Source organism: Diadema antillarum, unplaced genomic scaffold (assembly GCF_040938485.1).
Source record: "Diadema antillarum isolate AM-2024a unplaced genomic scaffold, OU_Dant_1.0 scf00000068, whole genome shotgun sequence".
Taxonomy (NCBI): domain Eukaryota; kingdom Metazoa; phylum Echinodermata; class Echinoidea; order Diadematoida; family Diadematidae; genus Diadema; species Diadema antillarum.
The window spans coordinates 212,163-229,609 of record NW_027270957.1 but is presented as its reverse complement, the minus strand read 5'-3'; the positions used below and the strand labels follow the sequence as shown (position 1 = coordinate 229,609).

At 36.1% G+C, this 17,447-nt stretch overlaps 1 protein-coding gene across 1 annotated transcript in view; it reads left to right on the top strand.

Annotated features, from left to right (window-relative positions):
• LOC139716615 (uncharacterized) overlaps window positions 1–17,447 on the top strand; it is a 192,753-nt gene that overhangs the window by 34,643 nt on the left and 140,663 nt on the right. The window contains exon 2 of the mRNA XM_071628142.1: window positions 5,105–5,233. Within this exon, the coding sequence (XP_071484243.1) occupies window positions 5,105–5,233 (129 nt within the window). The remainder of the gene's footprint in view (window positions 1–5,104; window positions 5,234–17,447) is intronic.

Below are 17,447 nucleotides of genomic sequence, written 5' to 3'. Positions count from 1 at the left end.
CTGTATCAGAGAGGCTTTTGGACATAAATTGAAACCAATTACATATTTAAAGTTACATTTAGTCTGCCTTTTGTTATTGTGATGTAGGAAAGGAAGGAGAAAGTAGAACTGCAAATACCAACAGGCTTGGAATTTGAAGATTTTTTGTAATGCATTATTATGATCATTCAATAAATTTGAACTGCTTGGACTTATTGACGGACAAAGGAGAGCTGATGAGATAAATGTTTAGTAAATGATGTTGTATACCTTATCTGTCTTCATATGAAGATTGAATTAAAGGTTCTACTCTGTGAAATTAGAGAAATATGTGCATGCTTGAAAGTTATGAGACACTTTTTGTTTGTTTGTTTGTTTGTTAGTTTTGTGTGGACTTGTGGATAGCCTTCCAAACAATGAGGCTATACCAGCGGTAAAATTGTTTAAGAATGGACTTGCAAGTTGCTGGTTAAGTGAACGAAGTTTCTTATTTGAACTAGCATACATTAATGAAAGTTGTCTTCTCTTTGGATGCTTACACTATTATCATGTTATTCCCCTTTGCTGGGCAGTGTTTTTGTTTGTTTGTTTGTTTGTTTGTTTGCTTGTTTCCCTGGACCAACCAGTAATGAAATTTTAAGATTGATCAACAGGCACCACAACACAACTAGTGGGTTTAAGTAAAATAACCATGTTTCTTATATATTAATTAGAGTTTGTGAAAAAGATAAGCAGAAAATGATCAGATTAATTACTAATGGAAACTCTGACTCCAGGACAACCATTTATTGTCACAGCACAATGACATCCTGAACGATATTTTTGTGTAGATTCTCTTCGAATCGTGTCATTTCTGGCTTAGTTCAGTCTGAAAGGAATCCCTCGCTGTTTGCACTTTTATATAATATTTGATGCAGGCTGTGTGGCATGAAAACTTAACAACTGTCATTCTGATGTCATGTAGGAATAGCTAGGAAAAATTGGCACGTCTTAGTCATCGAACAAACGCTCAGACGGATGTGTGATGACTTATATCATGGGGATAAAAATAATTCGCAAATGTATTGTTAAGTTTCCATGGAAACCTAAAATCACCCTGGCACACTGATGACAGTGAACCCAATTGTTTCTGACCAAATGTTGCTATAAAAGTAATTTTTATAAAATCCAGATATAAATCCCTCACAACAAAGAAATTTCTGTAGCTGGGTGACATACCAAATTTATTCCTTTGCCTTTTTCTTCTGCTGGTCAGAACTCAAAGTAAATTCAAAATCGTATAAGAATTAAACACAGATTTTTTTTTTTTCTGATGTCACATTTCCTGAGATATTTAAGCTTGAATTAGAGATGTTCTTGAACATAAAGAATTTTAGATTTAAGTTTGACACTTTCCAAATGAACATTTTCAACTGTACGCAAGTGCCATCTACACACATTAATAGAAAATACTGTAGTTACTTACTCACCACACTTTTGCAGTTCCTGGCATTCAAATAGATGACATAATTTCCATTCAAACAATAGGGTTTCACTAAGTGTTGACAAAGGAGGACCTTTCAGGGTGAAGTAAACAAAGTCACTGATTGAGATTGTTGTTTGATATTGGAGCAAAGAATTGTGAGGCTATCATAGTATCTAAAAGTATTGTTTACCTTTGGGGGCAGTGATTTAAAAAATGTGGAGTTATCACATTTGACACATATGTGTAGGTCAGTTGTATTACAAAACATCTTACCATATAAAAATTTCACAATAAAGCCTAAGATATAAGGGGATATCACTATTTTTTTCAATAAACCATAACTGCAGATGGTTTAGTCTAGAAACAATTTTATTGTTCTCATTTTGTATATTTAACAATACTTAACATTGATTATACTGATAAACATTTTTACATTGGTTGTTTCTATCCCTAGCTCACTTTTTAGAACTATTTTGAAGCACTAAAGCTGAGTTTTTGTTTCATCTGCAAATGGTTAACAATCCCTTTAAAGTAACACCTACAAAGACAAAAAGAGAAGTTGAGGAAACCTTGACTGAGAAGGATTGGGTATTATATCAGACTGGCATTGTTTAGATTTGAGCATTGTAATGTTTCAGGAAAGGTCATGTGACTCAGTTTCAGACTACAGCAAACCCCTTTATTATTATTAATGTATAATAGTTTTAAGAATGGATTTGAGCCAAAGAATGACTGATGTCACAGGAAGCCAAGCAAGTGCCTAGGCTGATGCAACTTTTCTTTTTCCACATGAGCAAAGTGTTTTGACTTCCTCAGTACATATCTAGACCATTTTGGAAGTGCAGGAGTTTTACTAAGTTGTCCAAGGATCCGGTCAGTTCTAAGGAGTGAACAATGGTTGTTTACTCATCCTTGACTGGTCCTAGGGAGTTTTCTCCATTAAGTTCATGTTGCAAAATTTTGATGATTTGAATCGTCTTTGGGTTCTTTTTTTTAATTTCACTTTGGGAAGGTTGAAAATGAGGTTGAATTTTTCGTCATTGTGCATCTTGGCAATTATATTAATGATATCAATGATATATTAATATTGATGAATATCATATATGTGTGCATGTGTGTGTGTCTGTGTGTGTGTCTGTGTGTGTGTGTGTGTGTGTTTGTGTTGTGAATTACTAGTGGACATTTAGCAGAACTGTCAATTACATAAATGAATTTCTGTACATTTTGACGGCTTATCTATGTAAGATCTTAACATACTAAGCTACGTTATTCTCTGTAACCCACCTCAGTATGCATTGCCACATATTGCACACAGTGCATTTGAAGTAAGAAATCTTCAGCATGGATCTACATTTCAATGCCAACTTGATGTTACATCTATCCATATGGACTAACCTTTGTTTGGCTTTCTGAAAATATACAAATTTCAGAGGAATATTTTGTCTTAAGCAGAAAAACAATAAAGTTCACTCACTATGAGTGAGAGCAAATGAAAACAAGGAAATGGAACACAGAAATCATTTATTATTGAGACTAATATATCATTTGAAATTTAGCGTGTGCTATGATGTAAAAGATATTTTCGGATGAGGGATTTTTCAAGCTCAGCCGGGTAAGATAAATTTTGTGTGTTTTCAATTCCGCTGATTCAAAACATAGAATAGTGCTACTTATAAAATAGCTATATGATTATAAGCATGGTAATTGGTCAAAACGTGTCACGTGGCATTCAACTTTTTTCACGCACTGCACGGGAGTGCAGATGTCACGCAAAAAAAAAAAATGATATACCACACTCGAGATATCCCGTTGAGTTTGTATCGTGTATTTGATCTAACGTGACTGAACACTTGCGATGCTACATCCCATCATATCGCAAGAATCGCACATTGTGAGGCGGCCTTTAGACTGCTGTTACTGGCGTTATCGCGTTGAAATTTGTCTATCATCCATCGTGTATAATGCCGTTTCTATTTTATTTTTTTGGGGGGGTTATTCATCAAAACTCACTATTTCATAAAAGAAATAGCGCACTTGTTCTGTTGTGCGACAATGTAAGTGCAGTGGACACTCAGTATCTTTAGATGGTGCGCACTGCCTACTCGCCTAGCGGCTCATACGCAGAGGCGGCACCTATCTAAAGAAACCTCGCGTTCACTGCACTTACATTATCGCACTCCATACCGTGCGCTATTTCTACAATAATAGCAAGCAAAAGATTTGTGTGCTTTTATTTTTGTGGTAGATTTTAATCATGGAAATGCATGAAAATTTCCACAACGAATAAAATGACCACTTTTACAGTAACAGCAATTTATGTAATCAACCAAGAAAGTGTTATGAGAATGAAAGGGCCTGTAGGGAAGAGCTTCTAGCTTTAAGACTTTGACAACTTAATTAGCTCATTGGGCAGGAGGGTGTCATATTTCTCCAGTGCCTCTGTGGCGTGCATATTGCAGTTTCATGTGGCATTACTCATTCTGAACGAAAGAGATCATGTTTACTTCACAAAGCCGTCAAAATCTAGAGGTGCAAACCCCGCAGCACGTTTTTCTTCAGCGTCCAATCAGGTACAGCTTATTTTGAAATTGATATCATGATATACGTTTCTGAATATTGAGTTAAAGCTATGGGGTAAAGCATGTGAAAGAACCAATTTGCCTACATTGTGTTCAACATGTCTGTACATAGTGCCATCAATTTGTATATTGTGTGTAAATAGTCTTATCCAAGGAGACAGCTGTGTTGAGGATGCTTTGTACCATATATAATTTCTTGATTTGTTGGATGTCTTACTCTCTGCTTGGGCTGCACTTGTATTTTTATGGCAGTTTTGCTGTATAGCTGCCATTCTTTGTTACGCAGATTTTAAGGATAAACAATCAACCAAATCTTCACCGGTGTCTTTAATGGAACAATACTGAGAAGTTTGCAGTCTGTGGATTTCCCCAAAACAGATGACCAACTGTCTACAGGGATATACTGAAGAGTTTTGTTTGCTGCATTGTGCTCTTATAACAACCCTACTCCTGGCGCCCGAGAAGAAGAAAGGGAAGAAACAAGCAACAGTATCCTCAGTGAAAAATTATATCAAAGCAGATCACAACTGTGTAGACGCAGAGTTCTGCAGAGTTCTACAACAGCTGCTAAAGCAGGCGCTTTACAACACGTCGGTCCTACTGACGCACATACTCGACAGAATGCCACATTTTTTGGTTGTATACACTGTAAGTGCTAGGTGAAGAAGATATGTCTGAGATGGAAGTTCTACATGCTGGATACAAATCAGTGGATAGTTCTGAAAGTCAGAGTTTGTGTGCATTTGTGTGTGTGTGGGAGGGGGAACAATTTAAAAAAGATATGAGCATCAGTAAAGAAAACAGAACATTTTCAAAGCTAAAAACTAATAAATATATTGCCTCTTGTGTACAGAAATGCAGTGCCCATCATCGCTGAAGTTGGAAATCACAAACTTTTCTCCTTAAAGGGATAATGTTTGTTTCTCGTTTCTGTGATTGTGATTCTTGTAATACATTTAATTCATATAGTATTTCGTATTGAGTTTTTTCATATTGTATTTCATATTGAGTGATATTTTTGTTTAAAGAATTCCTTTTCTTTTCCCCATCTCTCTCACTCCCTCCGCATCCTCAAATAAAGATGTCCGCCCAGCTTGATGAATCCGTGGTCCTGGACATCTTCCAGGATGACTACATTCCAGCTCCGACCTTTGACATCTCGATGGGTGACGATGATTTCAACTCTGCTCTTGGTTGCCTTGGACCAGAGGTAATTACAAACTCTTCATATCAGCTCAATTGTCAAAAGATATCTACTCATGTAAGTTTACATATGACTAGATCATTGCTATGTTTGTCAAACCAGTTTTGAGAACAGAGCCAAAAACTTGCCTCGGATAAAGCACAGTTATGGAATATGAGACACGGTTTGAAGTAATGTTTGGGAATATGTTCATACAATATCCCATGTTCATACAATATCCTATGCCCATCCGTGTAATGAGTCATGTGCAAGGTATTCTGCACCCTGAGAAGATTAGATGATGATATGTGACCGTGCACCTCAAAACGAACATAAAGTCGCACACACTGATTTTGCGTGAGGACTGAAAATAAGTGAAATGGGTCAACCTAGCCGAACTTGACTTTTTCATATTTTCTGAAAGAGCGGGTCTTCTTTTACATTATGCTAAAATTTGATATCATAAAACGGGCAGGAAAGTGTGTGTTTTCAGCAGTTTATCTCGAACATTTTTGGTAGAATAGCGTGATTAGGTGTGTCTTTAGAATCCCTTTTTCATTTCTGAAAAACCGTGTTCTCACTCTTCACTTTCAACTCTAATAACTTTTGAAAGGATAGTGCTACTGATTTGAAAGTTGGCATTAATTATGGACAGAATGTGTTAATGAGGCATGCCTAATTTCAGTTTAATCTGGTAATCCCTTCATTGTTGGTACTCTGGTGTTTTACTTCCTGTTTTTTGTCCCATTCATCGCACAGCCAGCACGGTTTGGTAAAGATTAAGCGCTTGAATAGACACTGTACTTCAGAGCCTCTTTTCTCAGTTCACACATTTCCTGAGTTTGTGCTTTCTTTCCAATATTTAGATAGGTTAGGAGAGTCCATTTGATTTGAGTTATACATCATTTTAAAGCTTAAAGTCTGTTCTTTCAGAATATGGTCTTAACTAAAAATTCATGTCTGGCGACTTTTTGTTTGTTTTGAGGTGCAGAGTCACATATGATATGTTGAGCTACCCACCCATCTAATCAAATACTCACTTTACACATTTAAAGGTAAAGGCATCAAAGTGTAGCATTACATTGCATTGTTCATAATGAGATTGGAATATGAATGTCCTTTTTTGTGGTAACTTACATGTATTTGAGGAGATAGTTTAGTGGAGGTGTATCAATAGATCAGTGTGAAAAATGAATATTAAATATTGTTCAATATGAATACATAGTTTCATGTGACTGCATGTGGCAGAGACTTGATTAATAATGGTGATTTGTGCCATTATGCAGATAGGATAGATTCCCCATACTCTCAGGCTTATTTTTCTCAAATTGCATTAAATACTTGGGGTTGAATATGATTTTAAGATCCCCCCTTTCCTGATGAAATTGTAACGTACCCTTTCTGGCAAATTTTAAACGGTCTTGCATTTTAGTCTGTAGGTTAGTGTTGTGAGGGAAGACAGCATTGTTAAGATTACTAACCAAATAAAAGTGAAATTTAAAATCAACCAGATATAAACCCTCTTTTACAAATGAAATGTCAAATCTTTCAAAGACATTAATGAGAGAATTTGGGTGTTCCTGATCAATTTTCAAGAACATTTTTGACTGGAGCAAGAATTGAACCCTAATTAACTTTATAGTATTTCATTTTCATATATCAGTATTTTGTTCAGTTCAATATTTTCTTCCATTCAGTGCAGTGAAATATTAAAGGCATAATTTACCATTTGCAGATGAAACAAAAACCCAGCATTAGTGCTTTGATATAGTTCTAAAATGTGAGTTAGGGATAGAAACAACCACTGTAAAAATTTGAATCGGTAAAATCAATGTTAAGTATTGTATATAATTATAAAATGTTTCTGGATTAAACCGTCTACAGTTACGGTTTATTGAGAGAAATACAGATATCTTCTTATATTTTAGGCTTTATCGCAAAAATGTTATATGATTGGATGTTTTGTGGTGCAACAGACCTACACATATGCATTAAATGTCATATCTTGAATTTTTTTAAAAATCACTGTTCCCAAAGGTAAACAGGACCTTTAAATGATGATTGTAATAAGGCTATGGCTGAGTACCTTTAAAGATGATCTCATATTTGAAACAGGACAGTAGACGAGTAATCCGTGCAACCTCGAAAGATCTAAGCTTTTGGTGTTACTTTTCAAAGTCTAACCAACTCGCTCTCGCAAGAAGAGAAACCTGAGCTAGAAAATGAAATGTGATGCTGATCTTGTTTTAATCCATGCAGTACAGTCATGCCCACAGGTCTTGAATGAAAATGACAGCATTCTCAATTCATTTGATACTGTTCAGTCTGTCAGTCCAGATTTTAGTATTATTTTTTTACTTTCAAATGTAGAAAAAAAAAATGCAGTTTTCGGTGTGCAACTTATTTACATCAACAATAAAATGTGTTCCCATCTAAATGCACATGCTTTGCAAATATATTGCCCAAACATTTATTGCACTGCTTTAAAACATTTTTTTCATAAAGTAGACCAAAACATAGTACATTTCAGACAGAGCAAACAAACTGTTATGCTTGATAACTGATAACGAAGTTATAACGAAGTTATAACGAAGTTAGAATTGCCATATCCAAATCAGCCAAGCTACAAAAATGATCTTTTGTGTTAGAATTGTGATTCATTTTTGTTCACCCTCATTTTTCATAAAGTCGAACATGTGAACATTTCAAACAAATATGAATTTTTTTTTCTCCAGCACATATCTGGATATAACATATTAAGCTTATAGTTTACATTGATTTCCATTCTTTTGCTTTCATGATCCACTATATTTTATGACTTCATAAAATTGCTAGCAGAATTTTCCAAATCTGTGTGCAATTGATACAAAGCAGAAAAAGCCTAGGTCTAGTGTTTGTTAATTACGTATTGTGCTGCAGCTACATTATTGTGGCACCAGTATACTTGTAGAAAAAAAAAGAAAAGAAAAAGAAAAGGACCAGTGTAAATTTTTTAAAAGATATGTTCATTTTTAACTGTGTACATGGTGCTTAAATGTGACAAAAACAAGTATGATAAGCTATTGAAGATTGGTGTGGGCACCATGTTATTAACTGTTAACTGCATGGCAACTAATGAAGTGCCAATATGGTGTCAATGTGTATGAAAGTGATGGTTTTTATGTTACAGTCACTATGAAGAAAATGAGTCATGATGCTGTGGTAAAGTGATTGTTTTTATCCATTTCTGTCCCACTTATGATGCAATATGCTGTTAAAGGTTTTAGTAATCTGTCTGTTTTGCTATGTTACATAACATCATAATTGATGCTTGAATGGTACTCTGTTCTGGGACACACCCCTCCCCCTCCCGTCCCTTCTACCAGGTACAGTACGAGGTTGTTCCTCACTTTGATCCTCTGTCATCGACGGAGGACGAGTTTAATGCTACCATACAGTGCCTCGGTCCCCAGGTAATCTTGACTCCGGCTATCTTGGGAATGACTTCATCATCAGTCACAAAAAAAAGAAAGAAAAGGAATGAAAAAGACAAAATGCCAAATACCATACAGCTGCTGTTGTAGGCTAGAAAATTGCGTTCATCTGTAGAATAGCCGCGCTCCATTTTTTTCAAATAGCTTTTTGCGAGATCATGCATTTTTCCCTTTTTTTTTTTCTTTTTCAATTGGCTGGTCAGAATGGATGCTTCATTGCCCCTTTTAAGACATGCTCCTGTCATGGCCCCCATACTCGCTCTGCTTGTAAACCATGAACATTGCTTTATAGAAGGTAAAGTTGGAAGTGTGATATTAAATTACATTCTCCTTTTGTCCGTTAATCTTGTGAATAATTGCTCTGCCTGCAAATTAAGATTCTTGATCTTGTCTTGAATGACAGCTTCTCAGTTATGTACCTTGTTGCTATTACATTAAGTTGTGCTAGGACATGTGTTCTTACTGTATTCTGTTGATATACTTTCAAGAGTAAGTAGAAAAATTATCATGGCAATGCGACATCACATTACTTGCTTTACAAGTTCCTAATTTCAAAGAGAATTTGCCGTAATTTACAAGCAAGTGTCATACATGGGTAGTAATCTGACTTTTCAATACTCATCGACAAAATACTAAAAATGTGATTATGCCTTCTCTTTTAAAAATATACTTGTCTTTAATTTTATTCTTTTTGTCAAAGAATGGTTCAAAAGACCTGGTCCATTTGACATAATATTACTGTGAGAAATAACCATCTTATTGTTTGTCTTATATTTATTTGTGTGACTCTGTATATGTTTACCTTCACAAAGTGACATGTTCTCTTTATGATCAGCACTTAAAATTACTATGTAGTAATCAGAGAATAATCTGAAGAAGATTTGATCATAGAAGATACACCTGCTACTGGATTTGCATTCCAAGTAATTAGACAAATACAAAGGATAGACAAAAGAAAGATACATAGTGTATTTTTATATCATTATCATTATATTATTATCATTATCTTATAAATTTATATCATGTGTGTGTGTGTGTGTGTGTGTGTGTGTGTGTGCACTGCTGCATGTGTGTATTTGTAATATGTGTTTGTGTATTTGTATGTGTGTGATAAAGGATATACACTGTACTTCATTTTGCTTGAGTATGCCTATTTTGTATGAAAGTGTCAACTGGCAGTTTCGAAGCCACTATCGCAAGAACATCCTTCCAGCCACGTGACCTCTTACCCATAATGCATCTCTACATCCTTTGGCAAAAGGAGAACCAGGAATGGGTGTGGGAGAAAATCAAGTGTTGAGAGAATTTTTCCTACAAACCTGTCAGCTGGCATCTGGCCATTAACTCTGCTATTACTAATTATGATATACCACTGTCAATAGTATGCTGATAACTTGGGGCTGTGGGGGTTAATCCTAGATCCTTAGTGTTAGAAATTGGTTCGCAGAATATTAGCAACAGTGCAGGCTCAAGTATATAGATCGGGTGCTTTATGAGCCAAGAACTATGTGTCATTTCACAGTTGGGCAACCCATTACTATAAATGTATATTTCTAATTGCACACTATTCATTGTCAGGGGCATTGTATACAATCATGAATGAGTAATACAACAACAATAGCTATTAGCAAAACAATAATGATAACTGATGGTATTAATGATAAAACTATCATTACCAACATCATCAGTATGTAATATAAGCTTCAGTAGTTGAATTATTCAATTAATTGAATGAGTTAAATTATTCACTAGTTGATAATTCAATTTGTGAAGCTGACATTACAAATGCTAGTAGCACCGGGAATAATTCAAGTTGCTATCGTTGATATTTTTGTCTTTATTCTTGCCATTGGTTGTAATCTTAAAAGTAATGATAGTAGTGCATTGTAACATTGGAGACAGTCATTGACATTGTCAGTAATGATAGACAAAATGTAATTCATTATCTTATCATGTTTCTTTGAGAACCTACAGGGAGATCTATAAATTTCTGATTCTTACAGCAGATTTTTTCCCCTTAAGAACCTACCAAACGGTAGGATCTGTAGAGTTGTGATTGTTATAGCAAGGGCGTATATGTGACGGTCATCAGAAGTTACATATCACATATTGCAGACAATTGCATCTGACTGTATCTCTCCAAAAGGTTTATAAATAGCAATTCTTTGCTCAACTGTTCATGGTGCAATTGCGCTTACCCCCAACAAGTCTGAGATTGTTGCCAATTTCTGTAATTCTGCAATTTCCGTCACTGCCTGCAGAGTTAAGCCCCTGTATCAAATTGTTACAATGCTGTCAACATCTGATATGGTGGGTTAAGTTAGGTTGGGAAGAGCTCAAAAGGCTGCAGAGAAAAGAAAAGAAAAGAAAAAGAATAGGATAAAAAAGAGAGTTTGAAACACAGATTAAGCCATTGCAGGATCAGAGTTCATGATTTACAGCACTACTCTGCCTTTGTGTGTGTGTGTGGGGGGGGGGGGGGGGGAATCAAATCCCTGTAAAGTGAATTAAATGTTTTATCTTTGCTAGAGTAAGCATGTAAGAGTTTGCAAGAATGTCTTTGCAGGCATTGTTTTACTTTATTACCTTTACCCAGTTATAGCATCTTAAATTTCATGTTGATGTGCTTATTAGCCAAAATCTCAAAGGGGTATTTAACTTAGTCTTGTGTGTAAATCTGTTGTAATTACCTCTTCAGACCTGCGTGACATTTTCAGTTTTTGTTTTTTGCAGGTTCTCATTAGCTGGTGTAAGAATATTTTTCAGAAAATTTTGATAAGGATTATTCCATTCAGAGGGGCTTCACAGTCACATCAAAAAGCCATAAAAATGACATTAAAAAAGAAGTGTTCAAGTTTGTTAAAATTGTTCATATTTAGTCCTGTAATAAGGTGAAATTTCCATGCGAAAAATGTTGACTTTTAGCACATACTGTAAAAGCTGTAATCTTTGGAAGGGTTCAATTTTTGCAAAGTTTGCAAATCACTGTTGGGCAGCATATCTAACACCACACAAAAATATTGTCATGTACAGTAAAGTGGTGTATACCATGATAGCCTCATTGTCAAAATCTCTATGAAAATGTAAGTGACATCCTCATTCGCAAAAATGCCAGTACACGAAAATAACAGCTTTTACACTTAGTAACAACAGTATGATTTTAGATGTAAGGAGTAAAGTAGAATATGTGGATGCTTATTGCTTTGCATTGAAATTGCATTGTGCAAAATGCATGAAAGTTTCTCACTGAGAATATGATACGTATAATTTGATATGAGAAACTTGACACTCCAGTCTCAAGTCAAGTAGAATAGCTTGGTTTTCATTTGGCTCTTTTCAACATCCATTAGAAACATTGTGTTCATGATAGCTGATATGTTCGATGCAACTGTAAAATACTGGACAAAACGGATACTGTTAACACGTTGCAGCAGCAAGAAGGATGTGGCATATCTCACATATTTGCTGAGATGTGCGCTACTTCTTTGAGGAGTAACGTCATGCTGATGAATGATATATCTCACACTGAGGTTGTCTCCCGACCACTGGCTTACGTGAGCTGGGGATGAAGTGTCGCAGGTTCTTGGCGCTGTAACCCACACTGGCAGACGGATAATCTGTGGGTGAAGCCATTGAGTAAAGCCAAAGATTACTTCGGGATTATAAGAATGAGAGATATTGGTTACAGCAAACTTCGTGTGGGTGGGCATTCTGTTACCAAAAAAAGGGGGGGAGAGAAACATATGGAGATTGAAAGAGAAGAAAGAGTAAGAGGTAGGTAGAGAGAGAGAAAGAGAGAGAACGAAGGCATAGCTTCTTAAGGTCAGTAAGCCACAATCAGGTTTTTGATAAAATCATGTGGCCAAAAATTTAAGCACATGAATTCCTGATTCAGGAAACATGAACTTAGACTAGGGTTCAAGCCTTGTCAGCAACAGGGGCGTACACTTGATGCCTGTCATCGTTTGGTTTTGGGTTTTTATTCTGAATATAAATCTTGTCATGTATAGTTTTCTGCTAATTTTTTCCCTTTCCAATATATATTCTGTATCTCTGTTTCACAGTACTTCATATGGCAGGTATTCCTTGTGTTACAAAAGGATTCCCCTTAATAGCCTGCTTTACCTTTAACTTTTTCTAGCTGTAATCAAATCCATTCACCACTTTATTTCAAGTCAAAAATCATTGATCTACAGACTTTTTCTGATTAGAGGTGGTAAAACTGTCATTGCAGATCCTTAACCTAATATGATCCTACCAGTATATGTTTGAGGGTTCTAAATTCTTGAGACCTACACATTCATCAGGCTTAGCTCAATTTAGCATGACAGAATGATCAAATATTGGCAGAAATTGTGAATCAAACATTAGCTTATTCACTCATAACAAATGTTTGTCCAATATCACACAATTTTCTTGTATGGTTTTGCTCTTCATTTATACATTTTATGTGAAGCCAAGATTTTTTTCTTGTGCAAATTCTTCCTTAATGCACCTGCAGAGTGTTTTCATTCATCAAAAGACAACGATTTGCTTTAAAAAGACATAACAATCCACACATATAATTTCTCTGTAGCTACAAAAACCATGTTTCTAAAGTGATTGGACCCAGTTTAGTAATAAGAATGGCCACTCCCATGAGAAATGAACCAATCTCGATGAAAGGGGGTGTGTGATTCTCACGCCCCTCTCTCTTCTATTGCATCCGATCATTGTTTAACAGCATTACTCACGTTTAGACATAGACTCTGCCAAGAATGAAATTGTCAAAATGAGAGGGGAGAATGAGAAGTACATGTACATGAGAGGCCCATTTGTAATTCTTGTAGGTCGCAAATTTTCCAACATCTCTACCTAGCAAAGTCAGTCTTAGCTGATTCAATTGTTTTAACACAATGCCAGGAAAAGAAAGAAAACACAAAAGCCACTCAGTGAATGTATTGTTTGTGGAATTATATCACATACATGGTAGAAAGTATGTGTTTGGTGTGTTTGTATATCGTGAGCATATAAAGCATACTATTTACATCAACATATATGCTGGTGCTAACACTGATGTATGGCAGTTGGATTACGTCAGGCATTTCATGTCTAAGATGTAAAGATGTTGATTAATCCTTGTTTGCCCATACACTTCGATTCAAGTTCTCACATTAACATTAGTTAGCATTTACTTCCAAAATTCTAAGTTATCTGTTACTGTTCTTGTGTGCAGAAGTCATGCCTGGACAATATATTAGCTACTGGTCATTTGACAGAAAGATAATCATAGATTTGTCATGAAATTAACACCATAGCAAATCTTGGCATTTTCTCAACATTTTCACTTTCTTGCATGACCACCGTAACAAAAATCTATAAAAAGTTACATGGATCTGAAAAATAGAATGTTTTCCCAAAGCAAGCCTACATTGCAGTCTCAGAATAATGTGGCACACAGGGGGTTTATACCGTGGTGCATAAAAAGTTAAAAAAGGGAAGGAAAGCCTATACCAGTTTCATAGGAGGGGTCCTAGCTCTCCTCTCTCTCCCTCACACACACACACACACACATACACACACACACACTCTCTCTTTCTCCTTCCCTTCTCTGTCTCAACCATCATTACTGACCTTTCTCCCTCTCCCTTCCGGCTCGCCCGACCCGGGTCCTCTTTGACCTTCAAGGCGCGTCTGGACCGCATCCTGGGGTGGGCCTAATCTCGTCTCATCATCTTTGGAGTGCAGGAGATGCTGCTGTCAGTGGTGGTGGCATGGCACTCCGTTATCAGTAGCATAGTAGTGATCGCATGCAAAGTGGTAAATAGCTTGTCCATCTGCGCATTGCGAGGGGGTGTCATCCGCTTGTCGTGACAAAGTAGGAAGCGAGCAATCGATCTAGGTCAACTGCAGTGTTTGTGGGTACACAAAATATTTTTATCGCTTCAACCCTTCATTCTCTCTGCCCCCCCCCCCCCCACCATGCCACCAGCAATTAAAGAATAATTCATATTCTACAATGGAACAGATATTGCAATCTATTTCCTTATAAAGTGCCAAATTAATATTGGAAGGAATATTGTATATCATACTTGCTAGTGCTAGGAGAGCTACTCTTATATTTTTGTTCTCAATTCACATTTATAGATGTTTGGCAGGGATCTATAGAAGATCAGTCATTCTGGCTTAGTAACCCACAACAGTGGTGATCAACTAATTTTAAGATATGTGATAATGAACAGAATGGAACTAAAAAAAAGTAATCTAAATTGTAAGAAATAATATTTATATGCACTGCTGAAAACCATGTACACCTTGTAAATGAAGTGACATGAAACAGAATGTAATAGATATGAATGTTGTAAGTTGTCAAGTGATCTGAGCATATTGTTAGGTATTGTTTTAGTTGATGATTTCATCCCAGCATTCTTTGCAACTCTTCAGTCAATCAGAGCCTGGTTAAAGGGGATGGCTAGTAACTGATCAGTGGGAATCAATGGGAATGCTGGAGGATGATTGTTCCAATCCTTGTGGGATTCATTTAAGAGTACATTATATATCTATTGTTGTGTGAAAATTATTTGCTTCAGAATGGTCTCATATTCAAGTAATGTGCAGTTTAATGCAGAGACTCCAACCCCAAGCACCTTCTGATCTAGAGATTCTTCCGCCCGAAACCCCTAGCAAACGGGAGACTCCAAGTTGATGTGTGCGAAGCGCGAAGTTCCTAGGATTCTAGATGTTCTCTGGTGCTATCTAAGGCTTATTTTTTCAACATACAATAGAAATAAGTAAGAAATCCTTTCCACCGGGAGACACAGAGCCAGGGCGGGAGAAATCAAATCTCAAACGGGAGAACGGGAGATTGTGCAAAAATGGGTTTTCGGCGGGAGATCTCCCGTCGAAAACGGGAGAGTTGGAGTCTCTGTTAATGTTTCCAGGTTAGCGTGCCTGGTCAGTGACGGGGCATTAATCTGCACATTACTTGAATATGAGACCATTCTGAAGCAAATAATTTTCACACAACAGTAGATATATAATGTACTCTTAAATGAATCCCACAAGGATTGGAACAATCATCCCTCAGCATTCCTACTGATTCCCACTGATCGGTTACTAGCCATCCCCTTTAACCGTAGCAGAATGGGTATACTCAAAACTGTCATTGACTTGTAATACAGTGAAGTTGTCAGTGGTATGCACCGAGTTCAGTGTGCTGCAAACTTGCTGGATTGTCAGGACAGATCGACTTCTCACTCAATGCATATTGCGATAGTTTAGCTAGTGAGCCCTCTGTAGTCGTTTGTACATACACTACTGTATCACATTGATTCATACAATGTGCTAGTCTGCACTGCTTATTGGTTTGTGTGACAAAGAGGACGGACTGTTATGAAATGAATTAAATTTAGAGGTGGCATCACAACTTTGCAGATATTGCAAATTCAGAATCATTGTGCTCAGAGCTTTCTTTATTTTCAATATTAAATGTTCAGTCTTAATTTCAATGTTCATACATTATCAATAAAAATTATTGTATTTGTAAATATCAATTTAAACACATCTGTAATGCTTCAGTTCAGAATGCTGTGAAAAAGCAATCTGAAGGCCAATCACACTCTTTGTGCAGTGAAGATCAAGCAAGAAACTTGCAGTAAAGGGTACACATTTGTGATGATACATATTACCTGTAGAGGGCTTAGAATGTCGAAAAACATGGCATTTCAGTTATCTTCTTTACAGTCATGACAAATTAATAAGATACCTTTTGGAACAGTTTTTCAACCTCAATTTTTTTTTTCAGATGATGTGATTAGTGTAGCATGAAAAGAAATTTAGTTGACTCTATGATAATAATAATAATAGTGAAAATAATAGTAATAATAATGATAATAGTAATTAAGAAATGACATAAGATATTAAAAAAAAAGAAACATAAAATATGATAAATGAGGAATTGAAGGTAGAGTGAGTAGTCAAATAATAAATACTGAGCAGAATTGCAGTGAAACTACAAATTGTTGTAGTTACACCAACAGGAACAATAGAGAAAAAAAATATTCTTTCTTTGGCATAAATACTTTACCATTAAATAGCACAAAACATTGCTAGGATTGACTCAGTTTGAGATATATAATCCTGCGCCAGTGGTTGCATGAGTTACATTCTCAAAGTGTGCAGCTGACAACCCTTGAATAGTGCCATCTATTGACATGAATGTGTGAATCTCTCGTGATCCTTCATACGAGAGACCCGGTTAACTGCTAGTCCAGCACTCAGATTTGGCACATATCTTTATAACAGATGGTGTTCCTGACAGCCAAGCAGGAGCTTCCCTGATTTTTGCATTGCATGGCAACAATTATGTGTGCAAACTTAATTCCACAAATCAAAATTTATGAAATACAAACAGGTGGATGGAACAGCTTGTTACTACTATCTGTGCTCCTCCACAAATGATGAAGACACTTTTAAACTAATCCATTCAAGATATACAGTGGAATTTTCCCAGGCAGTGGCCTCAAATTTGCATCAAATACATGTACACTGTATGCCACACTAACTTAAAAAAGCAACAACTTTGCAAAGAATGTTCAGGTGATAACAATGTATTTCACTAAGGAGTTTGAACGACTTTAGTACATGTCATATTGTGGAATATCTGTGATAACAATGTATTTCCCTAAGGTGTTTAAACAAATTAAATGCGTAATTATGTAATTGTGAAATATCTCTAGATTGAAGACACCCCCCCCCCCCCCAAAAAAAAAAAAAAAAATCCAGTCAGG